General features: G+C 38.0%; 1 protein-coding gene across 10 annotated transcripts in view; it reads right to left on the bottom strand.

Moving 5' to 3' along the window:
* adnpb (activity-dependent neuroprotector homeobox b) overlaps positions 1-23,490 on the bottom strand; it is a 30,483-nt gene extending 6,993 nt beyond the window's left edge. The window contains exons 1-7 of one of the 10 annotated variants that reach the window (XM_038803132.1): positions 22,939-23,490; positions 13,940-14,050; positions 11,852-11,883; positions 8,308-8,352; positions 7,799-7,905; positions 4,924-5,036; positions 2,458-2,550 (exon numbers count right to left, since the gene is read on the bottom strand). In XM_038803132.1, coding sequence (XP_038659060.1) covers positions 2,458-2,550; positions 4,924-5,036; positions 7,799-7,817 — 225 coding nt within the window. In that variant the 5' untranslated portion in view covers positions 7,818-7,905; positions 8,308-8,352; positions 11,852-11,883; positions 13,940-14,050; positions 22,939-23,490. Of the gene's footprint in view, positions 1-2,457; positions 2,551-4,923; positions 5,037-5,941; positions 6,117-7,798; positions 7,906-8,307; positions 8,353-11,851; positions 11,884-13,939; positions 14,051-21,665; positions 21,685-22,696; positions 22,820-22,938 lie in introns of those variants that run through there. The other 9 variants (XM_038803139.1, XM_038803135.1, XM_038803138.1 and 6 more) reach the window with 9 other exon arrangements.

Below are 23,490 nucleotides of genomic sequence, written 5' to 3'. Positions count from 1 at the left end.
CAATTAGCTGATGTACAAGGATTAAGGAATGCAAATTAAAAAAACTTTGGGTAATAGATGCAGGGGAAAGCAAAGAAGAACTTTTTAAGTGAGTGGTAATGACCTGGAACTCACTGCCCCAGAGGATGTTGGATGCAGAAACAATGAATGATTTCAACAAGTAGATGGGCAGTTGCAGGAAATAAATTTGCAGGGGCCAAACAGGACCGACTTGGATTGCTCCACAGGGAGTCAGAAGCATTCAATGAGCCAAATGACTTCCATCTGTACCACAAATGACTCTAAATATATAAATAGGAAGAGATGAGTGAAAGTAAACAGAGGCCCATTACAAGGAGAGACAGGGGAATTTATAATGTAAAACTCTGAAATTGCAGAGATGTGAAACAATTACTTTGTACATGTCTTCACCAAGGAAGTCACAAAAACTATTTGGAAATAATGAGGAATCAATGATCTAGCGAGATTCAAGAATACACAGAAATCAGTACAAGAAATAGTACTTGAGAAACTAATGGGACTACGAAGGGACAAAACTTTTGGACCCAAATGCTAGGGTTTTAAAAGAGGTGGCTACAATTATAGAAGTTGCATTGGTTTTGATCTTCCAGAATTCCTTAGATCCTATAACAGTTCCCAAAGATTGGAAGAAAGCAAACATGATCCCACCTATTTAAGAAGGGAGTCAGAAAACAAGGAATCAAAGGCCAGTTAGCCAACCAAAGGTAGTAGGCACAATGTTAGCATCTATTAATAGGGGTGTGGTTACTTAACATTGTGATTTTTATGTGGCTTGTAATCACATTTAGTATTGTTGATTTTCATCAACATAGTTTCACGCTAGGTGTGATGCAGAGACCAGTGACCTGATTAGCACCATTTTGGAGCAGTCTCTATTGCACCCAGCTGGTTATCTCTCTAGATTGTGGCTCATCTCCACAACTCAAAGCTGCTCTCATTCTGTAGGTTGCTTCCTGCCTTGTACCACTCATCCTCCGGAGTGAGAATTCATGGCGAATGCTGAAAGTGTCAGTGATGAGAAGATTAACGAGCAGAATGGGGGAGCCAGTAGAAGGGTCGGGGAGGAGAGCCGAAAGTGTTAGCACATTCCTTTTATATTTCAAAATGCATTTTAGTTAGGGTTGCGCTTTTCAGGAGCTCGACTATAACATTAGGTGAGGAATTACCATTGCAAGATAGATACGGAGGACTAGTAGATGTAGTTAGTGTATTTGGATTTTCAAAAAGCAGTTGAAGAGGTGCCACATAGATTATTACACAAAATTATAATTTATGGTATTGCATGGATTGAAGACTGGTTGAGGAACAGAAAGAGAATAGGAATAATCAGGGCATTTCAGCTGTATTTAATAAATACTGCAAGGAGCAGTTTACGGGCCTCAACTATTTACAATTTATATTAATTACTCAGATCAGGTAACTGAGTGTAACAAATCCAAGCCTGTTGATAACACAAGTTAGGTAGCAAAGCGGTGAGGAGGACAAAAAGAGGCCACAGATTGGAGTAGGAGTAAAGAAATCTTACTACAATTATACAGGGCATTGGTGAGGCTACACTTGGAGCACTGTGTGCAGTCTCCTTACCCAAGGAAGGACATACGTGCTCCAGAGGAAATGCAAGAAGGTTCACTAGATTAGTTCCTGGGATGACTGGATTGTTCTATGGAGGAAAGATTGAGTAGATTAGGCCCACATTTCCTGGAGTTGTGAAGAATGAGGGGGTGATCTAATTAAAACATATAAAATTCTTATGGAACTTGACAGGGTCACAGTTTTAGAATAAGAGGTCAGCCATTTAGGTGGTAAAGGAGAATATTTTTTAAATCAAGGTTGTGAATCTTTGGAAATCTCTACCTCGGATCTGTGGATGCTCAGTTGTCGAGTATATTTAAGACAAAGGTCAACACATTTTTGGATACGAAGGAAATTAAGATTATGGGGTATTGCAGAAAGATGTATTTAGGGTAAATTAGATTTTGTTGAATGGCAAAGCATGCTTGTAGGGCCAAATGGCCTGCTTGAACCATTTATTATGCTCTTAATACATGTTCCTTCAACATAACGTTCTTTTTATTTCGGAAACTACAAACTTGAAAAAAAAAAATCAGTACATTTAGCAATAGCATGAAACTAGCAAGTGACATATGAAGGGCAGCTAATGGCTCAATGCTATATAAAATCTACTCCACCACAGAAGTAATCTCAATGTTTTGAACTGGCAGCACTGCTGCAGATTTGCTAGTGATTTCAGTTTCAACTAATCAAATCACTAATTATAGTTAAAAGGAGTTAGTTAAGAGACATGCATAATGGACGAATGAATAGTAAGAAAATATTATTACCAATTAAGTTAGTTAGATATAACTCTTGAACGATGAAGCATTAAAGAAATTGAAAATAAGAATCAAAACACCTGAGCACAGAAAATAAACTAACCTGTAGCTTTGTAGATGAAGGGTCCCAAAGTGAGACATCGTCCCACGTAGTGTTCTTCAGGTAGAAGTCATTTGGTTCAAACTGTTTGAAATCCTGAAACAATAGTTTTACTTTATAAATTAAATAATCAATTTTTAATGCGCAGCGATTAAGTTTTTAAAAAACACATTCTGCTGGAACTTTGTATTTGAGCAATTAATTTTCATTTTCTTGATTCGTCTCATCCCACAGGGGATACAAAAATTATAAGATCAAAATCACTTAAGACCAGCCAAGTAGCAACATGTCACAATAATACTTGTCTGTCTGGACTGTTTTGATTGGTCAGTTAAAGGTGTGTGCCTGTTGATGGGTCTATTTGGTAGGCAGTGTCTAACACATGCAAAGAAGTGTCTGGAGGACTGCAGTGTGTGATCCATGGGTAGCTGGTAATGGTTATGGTGCATTGGGAGTGTTTGAAGAAAAAAGAATGTACTGGGAGCCCATTAACAGTTACCCTGGTTGGAGTTCCAGATGAGTAATGGGTGGTAAAATGGTGTGGCCCTTTGATATAACTTATTTTTCAAGAGCTATTCTTTGTTGTAAAATTGAAGATCCATTAGATTTGAATGAAAGTTATAAAAAAAGCTGTTCGGTGAATTAAAAGAGCACATCAGCATTAATTCAGTAGACAAATTGATGATAATGGTTTATAGCCTCCAAGGTTTCTACACAGTCTAACTCCAATGGGTATGCCCTGCAATAAATAGACTCAAGGAAGGGGCAGTTATAACGTTGCTACAAAACTTGAATCCTGTACGAGGACTTTGTTATAGAACAAGATTGGTTGTTAGGAAGTGGATTTCTTTTACACTAGATGCTGAAATTATAAAAGGCCAATTTCAAAAAGTATTTATTCCTCAATAATAGGACAGTAAGAAGTCTTACAACACCAGGTTAAAGTCCAATAGGTTTGTTTCAAACACGAGCTTTGGGAGCACTGCTCCTTCCTCCAGGAAGGAGCAGTGCTCCCAAAGCTCGTGTTTGAAACAAACCTGTTGGACTTTAACCTGGTGTTGTAAGACTTCTTGCTGTGCTCACCCCAGTCCAACGCCGGCATCTCCACATCATCAAATAATAGGAGCCCAGGGCATGTAAACCTACCTCTTTCAACAGGAGAAAAAACAATTCCCAATTAGACTTTCATATTCTACGGCTTATAAACAAGACAGAAGGCCATACGCATGACAAATTGTATTTCTATTTCCCCGTCTGTATTTACATATGGACAGTTTTTTGTAGCTTTTTCCTGAATTAGAAGTTTTGATTCTGTTAAAATGGTGAGAAAATAACTAGAAATCCTTTATTTATAGATGGACTATTGCAACCAAGATACTAATCTGACTGCAAATGTTTTGTGGGTCTCTGCTAGTAAACTTCATAATAATGCAGTTTTGTTTTAGTCAGGAATTTCCTTCAAGTGTGTGTTCAAATCAGCAATGAGTTCAAAACTAATTCTTACTTTGGGCTCAGAGGATACAAATGAAAGTTAAGATGCTCAACTGAGTGGATATCCTTAAAAAATATCTCACATAAATGACTGAAAACATTCTATGTTCAAATTAACAGGAGTGAATGGCTCCTTCTCAAATTGTGTCTTTGAGAGAAAAAAAAACATGTATTGCAAGCCAGCTTATCCTCACTCTCAACACAAGAAACACTAAGCCAAATGCATTGCTCTCAAATGACTAGGCATGAATATTTCCAACAGATACTAAAATCCATTTTGTGATTATGTGTGAGCATCACTTTCCCCAATTGTTATCCATGGTTCACCTCAATTAACGTAATGTTTTGAGAGATGAAAAAAGTTCAAAGACAAGCACACAAAACTATACACTTCTGTGAAAATTTACCAACCAACAAAAATTATACCGGAAATTATGGGTTTTAACATTTGTACACCATCTAAACTGAAACTGGAGGAGAAAGCACTCGAACCAATTCTAGCAGAACATGTTTAAATGTATTGGTTTCTTAAATTCCAAATCGAAAACTGCTAATTTTACATAGACTAGAACTAACTGGTGAAAACACAAATAAGACATTGTACACCAGCAAGCATTCAAGTTGTTGATGAGAGGACACAGTAATTTGCTAACAAGGCAGCAAGGGTATTTGTCTATTTAAAATTATTTAGACAGCAGTTTTTATAAGAAACGACTCTGAAAACAAATCTCAATTCTGTTCAAGAGGCAATTTCCTCCATAATAATGCAGTAAAAGTAAAGTCCCCATAGTCCCAGATGACCATCGACTGCTTTCCCCCTTAAGCCTTGAGAGGGAGAGTAACTGGTGGTGGTTTAACCCGAGGATCACCTTATGCGAGGGGCAAGGCTGAGAAAGCGGGGCCTTCAGTCGGTATGGGGATTGAATTCACGCTGTTGGTCTCGCTCTGCACCACAAACCAGTTGCCCAGCCTACTTACCTCTATATGATCTTTACAATAATCCAAACCAATATCTGTAAGGATCTTTTTCACTGTTTTACGAGCCTTTCTTAGATTTGCAAGGTTGTTGACAGGAAGCTGGTACATAGTTTCTGTTTGGAACAAAAAGAATACACAGTATTTTGAACGTACTGTTAGTGTGATACGACGTAACTGAGCATGCTTAAACATTATAAAAGCAAATAAAAATTATGAATGGGTGAAGGTAATACTCAGATTACTTACATGTGTAATTTATTTTGCAGTTTCTGCTTTCTACAATTTCCTGACCACCACCCCCTCCTACATCAGCTACTTTTAATTTTTAAGAGTTAACTGATTCAAGTACTGCTGAGCTGCACACAGGCATCAGGTCAGTTCAGTTCACTTGCAATTCGATTGAATCTGAAAGTGGGTGGGCTGGGAGCAAAAAAGTATACTCTATGGATGATTAATGGTATTGTGGATTTCAATGCAGATGAAGCAAGCTATAATATCACAATGGTATGTCATGGAATAGGTTTGTCACCTTTTTGGTGCTTCTGAGGAAGTGACCACCAAAACGCAAGTGACAGCATCAATTTAACAACATGTCTCATTTTCCCATCTCAGCTGTTCTGTTGTGATGAAGTGCTAAGCAGAGGTCATGTTTTTCATGAGGAAGTGCCAAGAAAGTCATCAATGATCTGCTACACATCATGTGGGTGGTTCACAGCAACAATAGCAATGGATTGAGGGAGAATCCCACCACTGTCCATTACACTTGCTCTGTGGATATGTGGAATAGATTCTCAGGGAAAACAAAAAAAGTTTATACTTTCAATTAATTGCATTAAAAAATAATGGGATATGTATCTGATGTGAATTGAGGTTGGAGACTTTAAAATCATCCGCATTTGGAAATGGTAGAAGTGCCACAGGGAGCAATGGTTCTTAATGCTGCTGTGGCTCAGCTGCTGTTAATTACAGTGGTGGAGATATATGGATGGATGAATATTCTAGAGTTTTGTTTGATTACCTTTTGGAATGAGGGAATATTTATGCAGAGCTTTCTCTCAGGAGACTAAATAGGTGGGGTAGAATCCATAATAGAGTAGATTGTATATGGTCTGTGGAGGAAGCGAGCTTGATGGACCAAATAGGCTTTTCTTGTTCCATGCTTTATGTTCACATGTACACTTTCATCAATAATGCTATCATTGCAAAACAAAGAACACACTTCAAGTGACGTGACCAGATAAAATCTCATGTAGCATTCAATTAATCTCAAGTTTCAGCTTCATGAGTAGAAAATTTAGCAAATAAAATATTGCAGGCATCAGGGAAACTGGAAATTAGTCAGGAATTAAATATCTTATGAGTTTTAATAAATTTGACATTGGCTTGTAAAGTAAAACACAATTCTATCGATTTGCCTGTGCTTTAAAATAACTAATTTAAGGATAAGTAGGTGAAGTCACAAAATGTTATCGCAAATAAAGCAGAATATCATAGATGCAAGTCAGAAATTAAACATGCACAATCAAAATAGTCCAAGTCTGTTCACCCCTCTAATCTCGCCCCCTCTCACATCAGCTCTAGACTACAAATAATTCAGTGTACCCAGTATAGTTTCCCTTGGCACCCAACTGTGCAATCCAAGGTCCCCAAAAGATACTCAAATCTTGGAAATCGAGGCCCCAAAGATCAAGAAATTCAGTTCTATTTGTGTTTAAATTCTGTATATCCTAATTTGTCCTAAATGAATTTTGTGGACTAGAGGATCTGCCTAACTTGCTGTCTTATGGATGAAGCCATCTCAAAAAAAATTAGTATGAAGACCATGGAATTTATGCTAATTAAAGGGCATTATATTTTTATCCAGCCTCCGAGGCTGCCTGGTGCATGCTTCGGAGCTCTGTTAGCACACAGAATGGCATCTAACATTCTGGATTCGCAAGGCAGGTAACTGACTAAGGACAACCGTAAAAAAAAGAATACACTGAATAGGAAAAGCATTTTCAAATCCTAGAAAATTCTGTTCCAGAAATACATCTTTTCTGTACAACAGATAGTTCTGTATTTCTAAATGATTTCATGCAGATGCTAAAAATATATTCATTATAGCAAAGATTCTACTGGAAACGGGATTACACTATTCGGACCTGAACAGATTTTATTAGTTTGCGTTGCGTTGGCTGAGACAAGTGTCCCTGCTACAAAGTATACACATGGATGTTTAACCAGAATAAGACTAGTCTACGTGGTGGCCTCCAACAGCCTGACAAAATTAATTGTGCAAATTTGTACATAAAGATCTCACTTTGGTGAGATAGCAGAAATGCAATTATCTTTGAAACCAAATCAAGCATAAGCACTTTCAGGAGCTGAAGGGAAAAGTTAGGAAATGTAAATTGAGGAAGGGTTAAACAATGAACAATGCAGCATATATATTTAAGGAATTACATAAAGCACGTGGATCACCTGACATAGTAACAGAAATTTCCCCCTCCCTCCCAGGAAATGTAATCAAATTCGCCATCAAATAAAATCACTGTATATGGTTCAAAATCAGACTTTTAAAAGCAAGCCTGTAATGGCTAAAATCACTGGATGACGTGCTGATATACAGGCCACAATGATACCAGGCTTGATAACTGGACTGTATGTCAGCTGTTGGATCTCACTGTGGATACTATAATTAGCTTAAATATTCCAGGGAAGCACGGTTTGGGGGGAGAAGAGAAGAAAAGGGAAAGGAGGGAAAGAGAGGAGAGAAAAAAAAAGAGGGAAGAAGGAAACCGAAAGAAAGCCAGCATTTCCAACCAGTTTCCCCAGCTAGAAAGCATGTATCTGGAAGATGCACGAGGTTCCGGAGTTCACATATGATGCTCACCAGTCAAAGAGTCTGACATTTATGTTGCGCATGAAGAACAACTACTTAGACAAGGTACTGGAGGCGGCTACTACTTCAGGAAACATACCGCAGCACTCCACCAAATACTGGAAAATATTTAAGAATACTTATATGACTGTTATAGACAGAAAAATGTACAAATTTTAAAACCTCGTGAAAAGAACAAGGCAAACATTTGAGGCATACATTCACAAGTTTCCTGGAATTTAACCAAAGCTCAAATGCAAGAAGAACCTGAATGCCAGTTACGTTAAGCGGAGAAGGAAATCTCTAATTCCACAAACATCGATTTATAGGAAATATCCTCATAATCAAATAAAATTCCAAACTGCAGACACGCAAGACATTTTGCTGCTAGAAATTATAGAAGTTTTCTTCCACTTATTAGAAATCAATATGCCTGGAGGTCACACGCACACAAAAATGTAGCCAACTGTAGCCCAAAATTAAGAATGCAATGTATTCACACATTAAATAAAACATCTCACCTGAACTTCTGTCCCAGGTTTAAGAGTTTGCTGATGAGGGGATTTCTGTGGGAAATAAAGATACAACTTTTGACTAATACTACTAATACTATTAAACTAAACAATGAACTTAAGAGATGAGAAACCCAAGTTTCAAACAAAAAAAGTTAAAATGCCTTAACCTCTGGGGAAATTGAAATGTGCCATAACAAATCAAAATTACAATCAGAGAGAACACTGATCAACAGCCATTGAACTGCAGGGATGTAAAATTAATCAATCAAGTTTGTCTATTGTCTGCTGGACAGACATAAATTACATCTCCACATATCAGCAAAACTGCTCTAGTTTTCAAAAATACATATTTTAAAGATCTAGCCTGTAAGATATGTTGGTACCCACTCCCACTATCATCTATAGTTGTGTTTCAATACATTAACTAGCAAGTACAACTATCTCACCAATTGTTCATTCAAGAGTATACACAAATTCAAATGGTGGTCAATTGTAGCTCAGGTAATTGCTCATTGAAAACACACTTCAAGGACCCAATGTGGTGCATTGTCTTTATGATAGAGCTTGGAGAAATGTAACAAATGGTTTCATTTGGCTGAAATGAGGCAAAGCTATGGCAAAAAAGGTTTTGAATTGCAGGAAGAAAGTACTCTAACCTACATCAATCTACCAAAGACACAGTGATGCAAACAGGTATTTCCCTACTACATGGTTTTCACGAAAGGGAAATTTTGAGTGACAAATATTAAGGTTTTTTTTTTGAGCATATAACTAGTAGAATAGGTAAATGGGAAGCAGTAGATCTATTACAAAAATGTGCAGGTTTGGTGGACTGGCCATGCTAAATTGTCCCTTAAGTGTCCAAAGACGTGCCGGTTAGGTGAGGTTACCAGTGTAGGGCAAGAGTGTGAACCTAGGTAGGGTGCTCTTTCAGAGCATCGGTGCAGACTTGATGGGCCAAATGGCCTCCATCTGCACTGTAGGGATTCTTCTATGGAGTGTACTTGGATTTCCAAAAATGTATCTTATAAAGTACCACACAAACAGCAAGCATACAAAATAAGGGTTCATGGAGCTGGGGGGCTTTATATATTTGCACAGATAGTGCATTGGTTAACAGGCAAGAAGCAGAAAGTAGGAATGAATAGGGTATTTTAAAGTTGAAAGTCTGCAATTAGTGGAGTGCAGCACAGATCAGTTCTGGGGCTTCGGCTATTTACAATCTATATCAATTACTCAGTCTCGTGTTTGATGATAAAAAGGCTTGATTTTGTACATTTGGCTGCTCAGAGACTTGGGTGTACTCATACAAGGAGCACAAAGTTAGCATGCAGGTACAGCAAGCAATTAGGGTTGCAAATGGCATGCTGTTGCAAGTGATTGATCTGATGAAACTGGTGAAAAGGTTACTGACTTAAATCTTCTTTCTGCACAGACTCTGTCGGGTCCATGTATTTCCAGCATTTTGTGTGTCTATTTTACCAAGACCAGGTTCGGGAACTAATTTCATAATGAAAAACAGAGTGAAGAGCTGGGATGAGAAGCATAATTTAATCACACTGAAATTTAAAAACACTGGATGAAATTAATATTTAACAATGTTCATTTACAACCCCCATAAACTGCTTCATTTGGATGTAGTGGGAGACTTCTTTTGGGAATCATGGAGGGAGTTAAAAAAAACCTCTCTGGCCAAGATATGCTCTCTGTAGCCAAATCTTAACATTTGGAATGTACCAGAATTACTTCACATAACAAGCATGTAAATGTTATGGAAGTCCTATTTACAAAGGCAGATTTAATTCTAATTCATCAAATAATCTGATTCACTTGTCACCACAAACAGAAAACAGGTCCCTAAAATTGCATTCCCATAAACATTGTCTCAAAGGCAGGTCACAAAACTAGGCCAATTTAGATGTCCGCCAATATTTATCAGTACAAAATGCTGAGCCAGATTTAGATCTGTAAACAGCTATTCGCACACATTAGGAGATGCATAGATAGGCATGCAGACTTAGGTGCACCAGCGGAGTTGTTCAGTAGTACAAATAGAATTGAACAAAATCAGAACCAGTGTATTCAAATATTATGCCCAGATTATTAATTAGGTCTTAGTACCAATATGTAAATCTCAAAAGCTCCTTTTTTCTTAAAGAAAATACATCAGGTTACTTATTAGCTAATGTGTAATTTCTTCAAGCTATAGTTAGTCACATACAAGGACAAACTTAAATAAAAGATGGTTCCATCTGATAAACTAGTATTCCAGTCAACACCCATGAATTTTCTTCCTAGTCCCATCACCAAACCAGCAACATCACGACCAAGTTTAAACTTTTAGTATGGAACAAACCTGTGCAATTAATCACTTATTTCTCTAGCTGTCAACATTATGTATGGGCCATTCTCTCAATCATTTATCCAGTATCATATTTTGCAATCAACCAGAACAAGCAATATTTTCAAATGAAGTTCTGTCTTCGGTTTCATTTCATATTTAATTTTTCTTAAAAGAACGTTCAGTGTTATTTGTATTGCCTGGTGCTTCAAGCAGAAAACTCTTGAGGAGTTAATGTTCATTCCAGAGTCAAGTAGCCTGGTTTAAATTTCAAATGTTTGGCAGTTAACAGTCACCATCAACTACTGCATCCTCACAGGCAACGCCTCTACCAAAGTCCACTTGCCAACCAATCAGCACTCTTCTAGTACAGTTGTAAAGTTGTTTCCTCTGACAATGGTATTCATGTGATTGCCCCAATGAGTCCAAGATAAAAAGCTTCAATAAAATGTATTTTCCAGCAAAATACAATGTGTGGACAATTGTTGAGAAGATTGATTGCTATACCCTTTGTTGTTTAAAACCCTGCATCATAGCACAATGATATATGAAGTTGAATTGAAAGTGAAAGTCAAATTTAAATTTGAAAATTAAATTCAGACTACTCTGCACCCGTTATGACAGCTGTCTTTTAGGCTGCACTATTCCTCACGGTACCGTTAACATTTTGTTATTTCCTATTCCCTCTCGCAATGTGGGCAATTTTAAATTGTCTGTTATTCCCATATCATTCCCATTCAAATCGGTGCAATAAGGGATGGAATTCTTCATCTTAAAGATCAATTTATTTCTTTAGGGTGAAATATCACTTGGCATTATGAATGGAATTATACTACAAGAGCCTGAGGCTTGAAAATTATAGTTGATACAAGAGCATTACTGGTGAGTGAGGAAGTATTCTGTCACAGCTTGCCAAAGCTATAAAAGTAACTTGATCAAGTAGAATGTTACATCCTTCCTTCACAGTTAAAGCTAAAGCCAACACCCCCCCCCCCCCCGGGCCATAAAAATCATAATTTTATGCTGCAAGATGGGTGACAGAGATGGGGGGCAGAATGGAAGAACTTTAGTAGAAAATTACATATCCCAGAGAAGTTATGCAACTATTGATGTAAAACATGCTGAAGCATAATAGCATGGCTTCCACCTACTTTTGAGCTCTACTTATTAGCCATTTAGGAAAAGTCATATGTGGCTGCTCTTGCTCACCTCACATAACGAGATAAGGCTTGAAGCAGTCACTTGTCCATTATGACATGTGGCAAGAAAAAAGGAACAAAATTAGCTCATTAGCTTCAAATTAATGTACTCAATAATGCCACCACCAGTCTTGCAAGGGAACTGCAAGGAAAGTAAAGATTAAAATATCTAGCTAAAATCATAAGCAATCACTCTATTCTGATATTCCACAGCAAAACTTTGTGAGTGAACATTCTTTAATTGAAGAGTGGAGTAGAATGAGAGCGCATACCAACCCCCTCACTTCCACAATACTTTGGCGATCTCGAAACTAGCAAACATTCTGCTGGCACAAAAGCAAGACCATTTACTTATTAGGACAGTGGCTTTGTCTAGAACAAACAGCACAATTTTCACTGCCATCCTTCAATACTAGTGCGGGAATATTTGAAAGTTGCATTGCTTTGTTGAGGTAACTATTTGAAAAAAGTTTGATCGGGTACAGGAGAATGGAATTACCGGTGAGGGAATTGGTTCCTCAGTGGAATGCAGTCAGAGCCATTCCTGTGTCACCACAAGCAGCTCGGGTGTACAGGAGAGGAGGAAGAAGAAAGGAAGAGCAATAACGATAGGGCAGTAATGAGCAGTCTAGGCTAGTGATTGGGCTGTGTGAGTGGCCCACTATCATGTCTGTCTGCCACGAGTGAAATTAGGCGTTTGCATTAGCCACAACCCCATGAGTAAGACCAAGTACATTTAATACACTATCAGCTAGAGGATGCTTACATAAACATCCATATCGAAACGCCAGTCAAAGCTCAGTTTTAATGACTTAAGTTGCTTCAGCAATTTTCTGTGCACATTCTGCTGGTGCTATTTTAGATGTAATTTTTAAAATGCAAGATTCAAATGAGCACATTTCAGAATTGTTAGATTTCCTCAAGGATGCACCATCTTCATTTAGATGCTGCTCCTTGGTGATATCCACAAGTCAGCTTGCACATGTACAGTGCCATTGTTATAGAATTCCGACAGTGCAGGAAGCCATTTGGCCCTTCGAGTCTACACTGACCACCTGAAAGAACACCCTACCTAGGCCCACTCCCCCACCAATGAGAAATACATTCTTCCAGCAAAACAGCAGCAAAGATCAAAGCCACTGTCTGCAGGACATTCCCTATTCTCATCACTAACTCTGTTGCTTGTTCCTGGTCACAATCTCAGATCAAACCAGACTGTTCACCACCCATGCTGTTTGAGCCAAACAGATTCCAATAACACTTCCACCTCAATTACTGTCTAGCTCTATCTCCGTCATTTACTGCTACAATCTTCATTCATGCTTTTGCCACCTCCATTTCCAAGTAAACTTCAGTTGATCAAAAATCGTTACATAACCTGTTACATGTAATCTACCCTATGTTAAGTCACTCTCATCCCCATCGTTATCGATGTACGTTAACTCAAAGCTCAACGGCTCAACTCTTTAAATTACAAATTATTTCCCCTCCATTAAGGATTCTTCGAAGACTTTGCCCCTCTAACATCCATGTTGCAATAATTTATCAGCCTTCACTATCAATTCTTCTGTCACCAATACTCTTCCTTATTTGAGTTTGAGCCATTAGTTGTTTCGGTCCTACTCTCCAATTCATTCCCTCTACTATTAAGATAGATTTTCTTAAACTTACTTCAAACCAAACTTTTAGTCACACTTCCTAATTATTTTGGCTATTTCCCTTAAATTACTGAAGAAGGGTGGCATGTTGACAAAGTGGTTAGCACTGCTGCATCACAGCGCCGAAGTCCTGGGTTTGATCCCGGCCCCGGGTCACTGTCCATGCTGAGCTTGCATATTCACTCCATGTTTGTGCGCATATCATCCCCACAATCCAAAACGATGTGCAGGCTCGGTGGATTGGCCCTGCTAAAATTGGAAAAAAGGGATTGGGTACTTTAAATTTAGAATCACTGAAGTAACTTGAGATTTTCTGGATACGTGATATTTGCAACATGCAAATTACAACAAACAATTTATCTGGTAATATTAACTAATTTACACATAGGACAGGGGTCAGAAGTCCAGAGGTCAAACATTTAGGAATAAATAGAAAATACCTGTCCTAAGTAAACCAAATTACGTCACCCAGCATGGCATTCAAACTGTTAGCTGTAAATACAGAGAATCTTGGACTCCAATTGTTCGCAAAGAGTTTGCAAAATGACAAGCTGTGTAAAGACCAGAACAAAAGAACTATTACAAGAAGTAATGAATGAGCGAATGGCCTTTCTTTGCCTCAAAAAGCAGCTGCCGGAATTACCAATGTTTATTTGGAAGCTAAGTTGCCCCTTTTATCAATCTCAAAATTCCACATCACTATAACCAATTGCTAAAATGCATTGTTCTAACTCAATTACTTGCACAATCAACATATATGAGCAACAGACGGCAAGAAATCATATTTCACAATATAGCTGTTGACTTATGCTCACCAAATTTACACAATGTATGCATACTATCTATTTTTGCATTATGCGTATTAGAAATTGTTTTCTGAGTAATCCGTCAACAGCTTACCATCCTTTTTATGCCATTAGCAAAAATTTAAAGGAATGTTGCTAGCATAGTTAATTAAATTTGAATCAATATATTCCCAATTCCAAAACAATAGTTCTAATGCAGAAGTCTATTAGAAAACTTTGATCAAAGTATTTCACAAATTGATCAGGATTCAACCCAAAAAATTATGGTGGTAGACACTTTTGAACTATCTTAGCTAGAAAAATTAATCTTTTGTCATATATATATATATATATATATATATATATATATATATATATATATATATAAATCACAAAACAAATGAAGTCTCAAAGGTTTACAGTTGGCAGTTATCTACAATTTATAAATATAGATATATAACTTCAATTTCTATTGGCATATTGAATGGAGGGTGTGCAATACAATTATAATTATTTCTGAACATTTAATACTTCCTTGTTATGTGACTATGTTTTCTTGAAATTGAAATCCTTAGCCAAAGGACCCAAACAATGTAATGCATATGATGCTAAGCTGCATCTCAAACTTAGCAATGCATAAAGTTATAAAGTTTCTTTTATTTAGTTTAAAAAGATAGAAAAGGCCAGAACAATAATCTCAAATTAACCTCATGTTTAGGAGGTGGAAGTCAAGAAAAACAGCAATAAAACATTTCTGTCTCAGGAACAAAAATAGTCGAACTTGTATGCTGTCTCATATAATAACATCGAGGCATTTATAAAATAGCAAATAGAAAAAAAACAATTTTCTCAGCAAGAGCAGTTTGTTTACCCACCCTTAAATTAGACACCAATTGATACAACGGTTGTCCTTCAGAATTACTATTTTGCCTACACATTCAAGGAATTTATTTTCTGCTAATACAATGGCAGATTTCAGGAATAATTAGTTGCTTATGCACCACCCTTACAATAATTTAATGCATCAGGAAAGAAATGATTTACATACATATTAAAAGATTTTTTCATGTACAAGTAAATAAACATCAGCTTTAATGATCAGATCTGACCACTCAATTACAAAAAGTCTTCTTCTGCCCTTGACAACAGAAAATGTCTGGATACCCACTCTGAAAGGAGTGCCAGAGAATTTTGTCCTAATTTCTATCACATCAGGTCAACAACCAGTGAAAATATAGATGGTCAAGTCTGGGATGAGAGATGTGGGCGTCACTGGTTGGCTGGCCATCCCAAATTACATTTAAGAGTCAACCACTTTGTCGTGGGTCTGGAGTCACATGTAGGCTACAACAGGCAAGAACAGCAATTTCCTTCCCTAAAAAGGACATTAGTGATCCAGATGGGTTTTTACTAGTGACAATGCGTTTCACACTCTTATTCGACTTTTAATTCCATATTTTTTAAATTGAAATCAAATTTCACCATCTGCCATGGTGGGGATTCAAATCTGAATCACCAGTGGATTACATTCAGTGACAATACCAGTTCGCCACGGTCTCCTCGATTGCCAATTCATATTATTGATCATTGGGTTGCACATTGAATCAGCTAAATACAGCACCATTTTTCCAAAGGAAGCATCCATGATGCGAGGTGAAACAATGACCTCAAAGTCCAAAATGCAGATGTTAACTTCTTTCATAGTTTGATACTGTTCCACTGTTTGATACTCAACGCCTTTCACGCTTTCCCCAGTGGTTTTAAAATTACAATTCAACTCAATTTATCTTTTGATTCCACCATTCAGTTTGCTATTATTCTTCTACATCAGTTTAGATTATGTCTGCTATCCATGAGCTCACTGTCCTAACCTGCAAATCTGCAAAAACGCTAGGGACAATCATAATTGCAAAACAAGCTGACAAATAGTTTAGAACTTCTCTCTATGGTAATGGACTCATTTTATCCCTTTTTGACAAGAATGTCAAAATATCAATGTACAAGGAAAGACAAACAAACTACATAGTGAAAGTATTTGTTATTTGCAGGTCTAAATGAAAATTCTTAAGTATTAGTACTTAAAAAAAACCCAAAATATTTAGGATACAACCATTGCTCATGTTAATTAGACACGAGTAGGAATTTAAACAACTTTATTTACTTTCAATTTGTCAGCACTATCATAAATATTTGCAGTTTAATAGAACTTTAATTCATTAAAATACTTTAAAAAAATGATTAAACTCATTAAAATTTACTTTTGAAGAAAATTAATGAACCGGATGGATTTTTACAACAATTGTCATGGTTACCATTACAGAGACGAGTTTTAGATTCCAGATATATTAAATGAATTTAAATTCCTCCAGCTCCTGGGGTCTGAACCAGTGTCACCAATCTGGGCCTCTGTTAGTGATGCATTAACAGAAATCTTTGGTTGATGGGTTTACTAAATGGGGATACAGACATATTGATCTGTACATCCACTAAAGACTGCTGTATTAAATTTGACAAAGTCTAAGGCAACAGGACATGTTGTCACCATTCTTAATTAGGGTGCTCTTTCCAAGGGCTGGTGCAGGCTCGATGGGCTGAATTGCCTCCTTGTGCAGTGTGGGGATTCTATGACTCTTACGTCTAAACCAATGTAATATTTCCAAACCTGAGTTTTTAATCATATTGTCCCATCCTGGCTTGAAATTACAACTGCTTTATTCAAACTGTAGACAATTCAAGTAGCAACGAGTAAGAAATAAACAAAAACTTTGCTTAAATTCCTGCTCACACGTACTTGTCCAATGTATGTCCTGATTAGGGCTATGGTATTAGACTAAATTCAGTTCAAATTAAAAATAACAGCTTCTAAACAATATGTTGCTTTATCATGAACTCATTTACAAATTAGGTGTTTCAGGTATTGGAACTGTCAGGCATTGCAACTGCTATCATATCATTCCCCCCTCCAAAATTTGCAATACATAGTGGTTGTTTATTAGAACATAGAACGTACAGTGCAGAATGGGCATTTGGCCCATTGAGTCCGCACCGACCCACTTAAGCCCTCACTTCCACCCTATCTCCGTAACCTAACAACCCCTCCTAACCTTTTTTCTTTTGGTCACTAAGGGTAATTTATCATGGCCAATTCACCTAACCGGTCTTTGGACTGTGGGAGGAAACCCATGCAGACACGGGGAGAACGTGAAGACTCCGCAGAGAGAGTGACCCAGTGAGGAATCGAACCTGGGATCCTGGCGCTGTGAAGCCATAGGTGCTATCCACTTGTGCTACCATGCTGCCCACATCAGTTATTACAGTTATTATTAGCTATTACATCAGTTTTTGCAATCACCACTTTTTCCACTATCCCGATCTACTCCTCGGTACATTATCTAATTCATTTGATTCCATTGCAAGTTCCTTTCTCCAATTATTTTTTCCCCCAAAAACCATACAAATTGGAAAGGTTTCCTCTAAACTTTTATGCGACTGTCCCTCAAAGATGCAATGATGGAAATACTAAGCAGACTTGAAAGACTGCTTTGTTACTCTTGGGCACCATCAACGTATTTAAGAATCCACTATGGGTGTATCATAACCAAGGCCAACAGTCACATCTAGGCACTTTGCCTAGTTCACTGCATAATGATCAACAGCAGGAGCATCAGCAAAGTACAATCTCATCCTTGCTAGACTTGTAAAGACAGGCACAAACTAAAATAATTTACTAGAAAATGGTTAGCAATAGGACTCTGCTCGAGATAAGAGTTAGAAAATATTGGTGTTAGGAAAACTAAAAGATACCCATGCGGCAGTTAGGAAATCAGCATTATTAGATAAACGTTATACAGCAGAGAGTTCAGCCCTTAAAGTACAAATCTACAATGTACATTTCTCCTGTCACTGCATCCTATATGACATCTTTCCTTTAGTGAACAGTGATTTGGCCACTGTCAATAATTATACTTAAGGTCACAGAAGTTTTCAATCTCTAAGGGAACGTAAATTCACCTTAACCACATGCCCTGAAGCAACTAACTTTCACATTCAAAGTCTGGGCAAAATCAGTATGGCATGCAACCACACAAATGCATAGAATTTTAAAAGGTGCAGAAGGACATAATGTTAATCACATTTCGACATAACTATTTATAAACACAGCAAGAAAGTTTCCTGTTATTTGCATCAAATCAGAAATGCAAGGATATTGTTGAAAATTAAATATTAGATGCAATCAAAGCAGACTGCAAATTATGCAGCGACAAGATACAATACCACCTAATACATTTCACCTGTAATAACTACTTCACAAGTAATTAGCTTTTACTGGCAATTTTTAAAACTTTAAATTGAATCATTAACAATACTGATTAGTTTTATAATTGAACACTTCTTCAAATTTTCAACTCTCCCAATAAAGAACCTGTAAACCAGTTATTTGCAACCAAAACACATTGTAGACACCACTGTATATAAGAAAGTATCCACATTTTAATTTTCAGAACCTAAGCCAGCCAATTTCTTAGCTTAATTTAATTAATGTTAAAATACATTTAAACTGTTGACTTGGTTTGATTTTTTTGTCCAAGAACTGAAAAGATATGTTGAATGAATTTTCATTTAGACAGTACAGCCAATCTAATGAATCCAAGTTGTCCCAGAATTATATTCTACTACAAAGATCTGTTTTACATTCACAGATTACCACAGGCAATCTCTTAAAATTGACACATTCACTATCTAGATAAGCAATGCATCAACTGTTTGCGAATAAATTTTGCACTTTTCAGAATAATTCCCCCTTCTTTGATGTTGGAAATAGTATTACAGTAATTCCACCTCGTCACAAAAGTGAAAGGCAAAACCTCACCTTGTTACGGTGAATGATTTTTTGATTATTGCACAGTGCAGTGTTGAATTTAGAGATATAAGCACCATATAGAAACATGCAGTAATCAGAGTTGTGTAAGAAATATGTGTTTTACTTAAGAATTACCAAGTTAATATTTAGACCACCCACTTTTAACAAAACATTCTGCAATTAATGTACATTTTTAATTACCCAAGTCCTTGTGAAAATTAGAACTCACTTGAGAAGTTGAAATTTACTAGTCACAAGGTGAGAACATGATGCCAGGTTTCAATTTAATTTTAGGTTTTGAGGAAATCAATATATCAAAAAATATTTTTATATGATGGCCTAAGTAACCATTGGGGCACTGACATGAATTCTCGCATTGGGCGAAAGTCCCCACTATGGCAATCTGATGCTTGAAAATCTCATCAAAAGTCAATCTGATCACATCAATGGCAGCATCAAATTAATCCTAAATTACAATGCTCTTGTTTAACCAATATATGCCTGCTCCAAATAGTTCAGGAAAAATAAACGGTGATAAATTTCATATTTAAAACTGATTATAGTGGCATAATGATGTTACAGCAGTAAAATTTATTCTGACAGAACAGCTTTCTTTTTGCATCACTAACTGCAATCTGTAAACAAATTAATTAGGGACATTGGATTACTGATAGTTCCAGGGAAATGCAATGGTTAAAAGTAATGCATACATGGAATTTTAGAATTAGCTCTTCAGCCCCCCCAATGGTTCAGCTGGTAAAGCAGTATGACGGTGCTATACAGGCTAAACGTTTGACCATAAATGTGTGCCAAGTTAGCTATTCTCCACCAGGCATTACAGCTATTAAAATTATTTCACCTTCAGCTGGTGGATGGGGAGATGTGATAGAAACCCCATCAAATTACCCAAGTCCATTGTGAAAATAACCACTTGTGCAAACACTAAAGGTCCCCAAACCACCTAATATGATACTTCAAATGAGGACAGGTGGAAAATAAGAGCCAATAAAACTCAATGAAGACCTGCCTCTCATACATTTTCAGAGTACAATTTCTCTACAATAAACTATACTGTAACAACTGAAACACTGAGTTCACAACGCATTCATACTGAAGCAGCAAAGGAGGAAAATAAAATACAAAGATACTGTGGGCATCTGTACTAAAAATGAATCTTGTGCTAGAGACAAGTGTGGACCTGAGATTCATTGCAAAACCCCAGCATGTCTGACCAGATAACATTTACACTGTTTTTGTCATTGAGAAACATTAGGGTTTTGTTTTTTGCTATGAAAAAAGGTTTTGTATACATATATAGCAGTGGTGGTACAGATCCTGAGTTTCTGTGACAACATGTACTTTTACATGCATGTTCTAGCCTGGAGTTATCGATGGTGATGGCAGAGGCTCCAGCTTCCTTTCCACCACATGGCTGACCAGTAATTTCTCTCAGTTTTGCCACCTGCCATTGGTGTATGTTGGAAAGATTTGCAGGTATATGATCAACCTGTCTGGCCACATTATGAACACACCTTTCTTGGCCATCAATTTTTGGGGTGATCCTCAAACAGAGCTTTTCACTGAGGCAGAAATGCATAGTTTAGATTTGCCCAAGCAATGTTACTGGATGCATGAATCTAAAAACAAATTCAGTTAAAGCCCAAATATTTAATCCTGTTCAATACCATCTGGACAATTTTGCAGTAAAGAGTTCACCACTAGAAACACAACCTTCAGCCAAGTTGCATGGCAGACAACAGGTATGATTACTCTGCCAACTGTAACTAAATAGGAATCTCAGAATCCCACTTGGCCAACTAATGTTTGTGCTCACAATCACCCTCTAAAACACCCAACTCCAAACCATCATGATTCAAGTCATAGGTACTTTACTTGGACTATGCTACTCATCAACAGAACCAATTCCTTGGCCAAGTTGGCACCTCACTCCAAACAACTTGGATTAGCCATCCTTCAAGTAATGGCCAAATAGTTAACTTCATACTTACCACCAATGCACTTTGTTCACACTGGTTGTTTCAAAATGCATTTTGTTACAAAAATTATGGGCTTCATCAAATAATACGGATATGCCAATGGAAACATATACTTGACAAAATAATTAAAGGAATTGTATGGCACATACATTATCCCAGCTTGCGTTTTGTATGCAACCCTAACTCTTCTGTCACCGCAGCCGGCCCCAAAGCTACAGGTGGCGCTGTACAGGGAGCGTCAGCATTTTTCCAATGGAGCACTTCTTTTACCAACAACTCCAAATCCTGCAACTGAAGCCTCAAAACTAGCCTCTGAAGAGCGCCTCCTGCTGCACCGAGTATTGATTTTCATTCTCTGCATGGCTGCACTACAACATGGGTGGGGGCGGCTGTGCACGCAAGAAATGGAAAAAATGTTTTGCCATTAGCATATGGTACACAAATCAAGAACCACTCCAACTTAAAAGTTATTTAAAAAATACATTTTAACACGGGGACTAGAAAAACATTAAAGACATTTTACTTGATGCAAAACAATTCGAAATGCATTTTACTGCATTTCGGCGTCGTGGTTTGCAACACAATGGACCTGATAACAGTTGGGTCCCGATAAGGATTCTTCAAAGAACACGTGCCAAACATTTCTACTGAAGCAATTACAAAACTGGGAATCCCTAAACCTATTCATGTCTGCAGTGGAGCAGTACTCGCGCCATTTTACAGCAACGTCACAGCCGGCAACCGGTCCAGAGGTGCACATTTTAACATTATCGCCATTAACTTATCCCATCCCCAGCATTATCAGCATCATAAAATATCCAGAACGGTCACCGAGTGGGGTCACTGTATGCGAATTAACAAATAAATTAAATCTCAGTTTCCATCCACCCCGTCTTGTCTAGGGCGTTTCTTGCTGTCTGGATTGGTTGAGCATGCTGTCTAAAGACCACAGAGCACTAGAAAAGGTATTGAGCAAACGTGTAAACAAATGTTCGATCAGGTTCACTACTGGTGACACACCACCGAATAGCCGGCGACAATCCCTTATTTCACATTTTAGACATCCTAAGCTGCGACGATTTCGAAGGGGCTCGAAATCATCAAAACTAATTTACCAGTGGATCAAGCAAGCCCTGAAACGTAAAAAAAAAGACTCGAGAGGGGAAAAAAATCCCCCAAATGCCTCGCTCCATCGAGCTGGAGACATTACTCTCAGGCAATATTGTATTCCGCGATTAGGAAAGGTAACACTAACATCGATTAGGTGACGACCCTATCACATATGCATCAAATCGATACATAGTAAATTATACTAATATCTGGGACCCGCACCTAGCTTTGAAGAACAATGAACGCAAATGATCGACCACACTTGACGAAATGATGGGTCAGTGCAACCAACAATCCCCCCCTGGCAAATTTGTGCCTTTTGTCAAGATTCGGCGAAATGAGGAAAAAAAAAATCCGGGCGTTCGTGTATTTTTTCAAAAATCATGCAAATGGCCCACACATACAAAATAGGATAAAGCAATCGTTGCAGATGGATCTCTGTACCTTGGGTCGATGCATCTTTAGCAATCGGCACTTTATACATGCACAAAGATAAAGCAGAACTACTCGCATGCAACACACAACACAATTTGCTCTCGGTTTTTTTCTTCTTCCCACCCAGTTATTCAAACGGAATTTTTTCCCTGCCTCCCCGGGAGGATGGATTGTCCGTACAAGATCTCGGTAGCGGAGTCGAGTGAAGGGGGGAGGGGGGGTTTGCATAAAGAATAACGAAATGCTCTCACCTTTTTTTTCCCCACCCCCCTCTCTCTCTTTTATTTTGGTTTAATTGTTCAGTTAAAGCGCGAGCCACTCGCTCGCTCGGCCGGACCGGCAGCAGAGAGAGAGAGAGAGAGAGAAGAGCGCGAGCCGCAAACAAAGGGCCTCCTCCTCCTGCTGCCGCTTCAATCTCCTCCTCACATCAAACCCCGAGCGGCGGCCGCGGCGGTGCTTCCAGCGCTGACTGAAAGAGGGAGCTCTTTATACAGAGAGGAAGGAGGGGGGAAGAGGAAGGAGGGAGGGAGAGGGGGAAAAAAAAAGACAACTGAAGGCCACCGAACAAGAACAGCTTCTGGAATAAAACAAGGTGGGCGGGGGTGAGGGGGGAAAAGAAAACAAAACTTCGACCGACCGAGCAAACTTTTTTTTTTCTGAATCGAAAACTTTCTGAGGCGCGAACCCCGAAGGGAGGACGGGGCGGGGGAAAGAAGGGGGGCTCGGTGGTGAAAATTCTCAATGGCTTTCGGACAATAATTCACTGAGCCTTCCCTGGCCAAAATGGCGTCCGAGAAAGAACG

Source organism: Scyliorhinus canicula, chromosome 7 (genome assembly GCF_902713615.1).
Source record: "Scyliorhinus canicula chromosome 7, sScyCan1.1, whole genome shotgun sequence".
In the NCBI taxonomy this organism is placed as follows: Eukaryota; Metazoa; Chordata; class Chondrichthyes; order Carcharhiniformes; family Scyliorhinidae; genus Scyliorhinus; species Scyliorhinus canicula.
The sequence above is the reverse complement of the archived record's forward strand: the minus strand, read 5'-3'. Positions and strand labels throughout refer to the sequence as shown.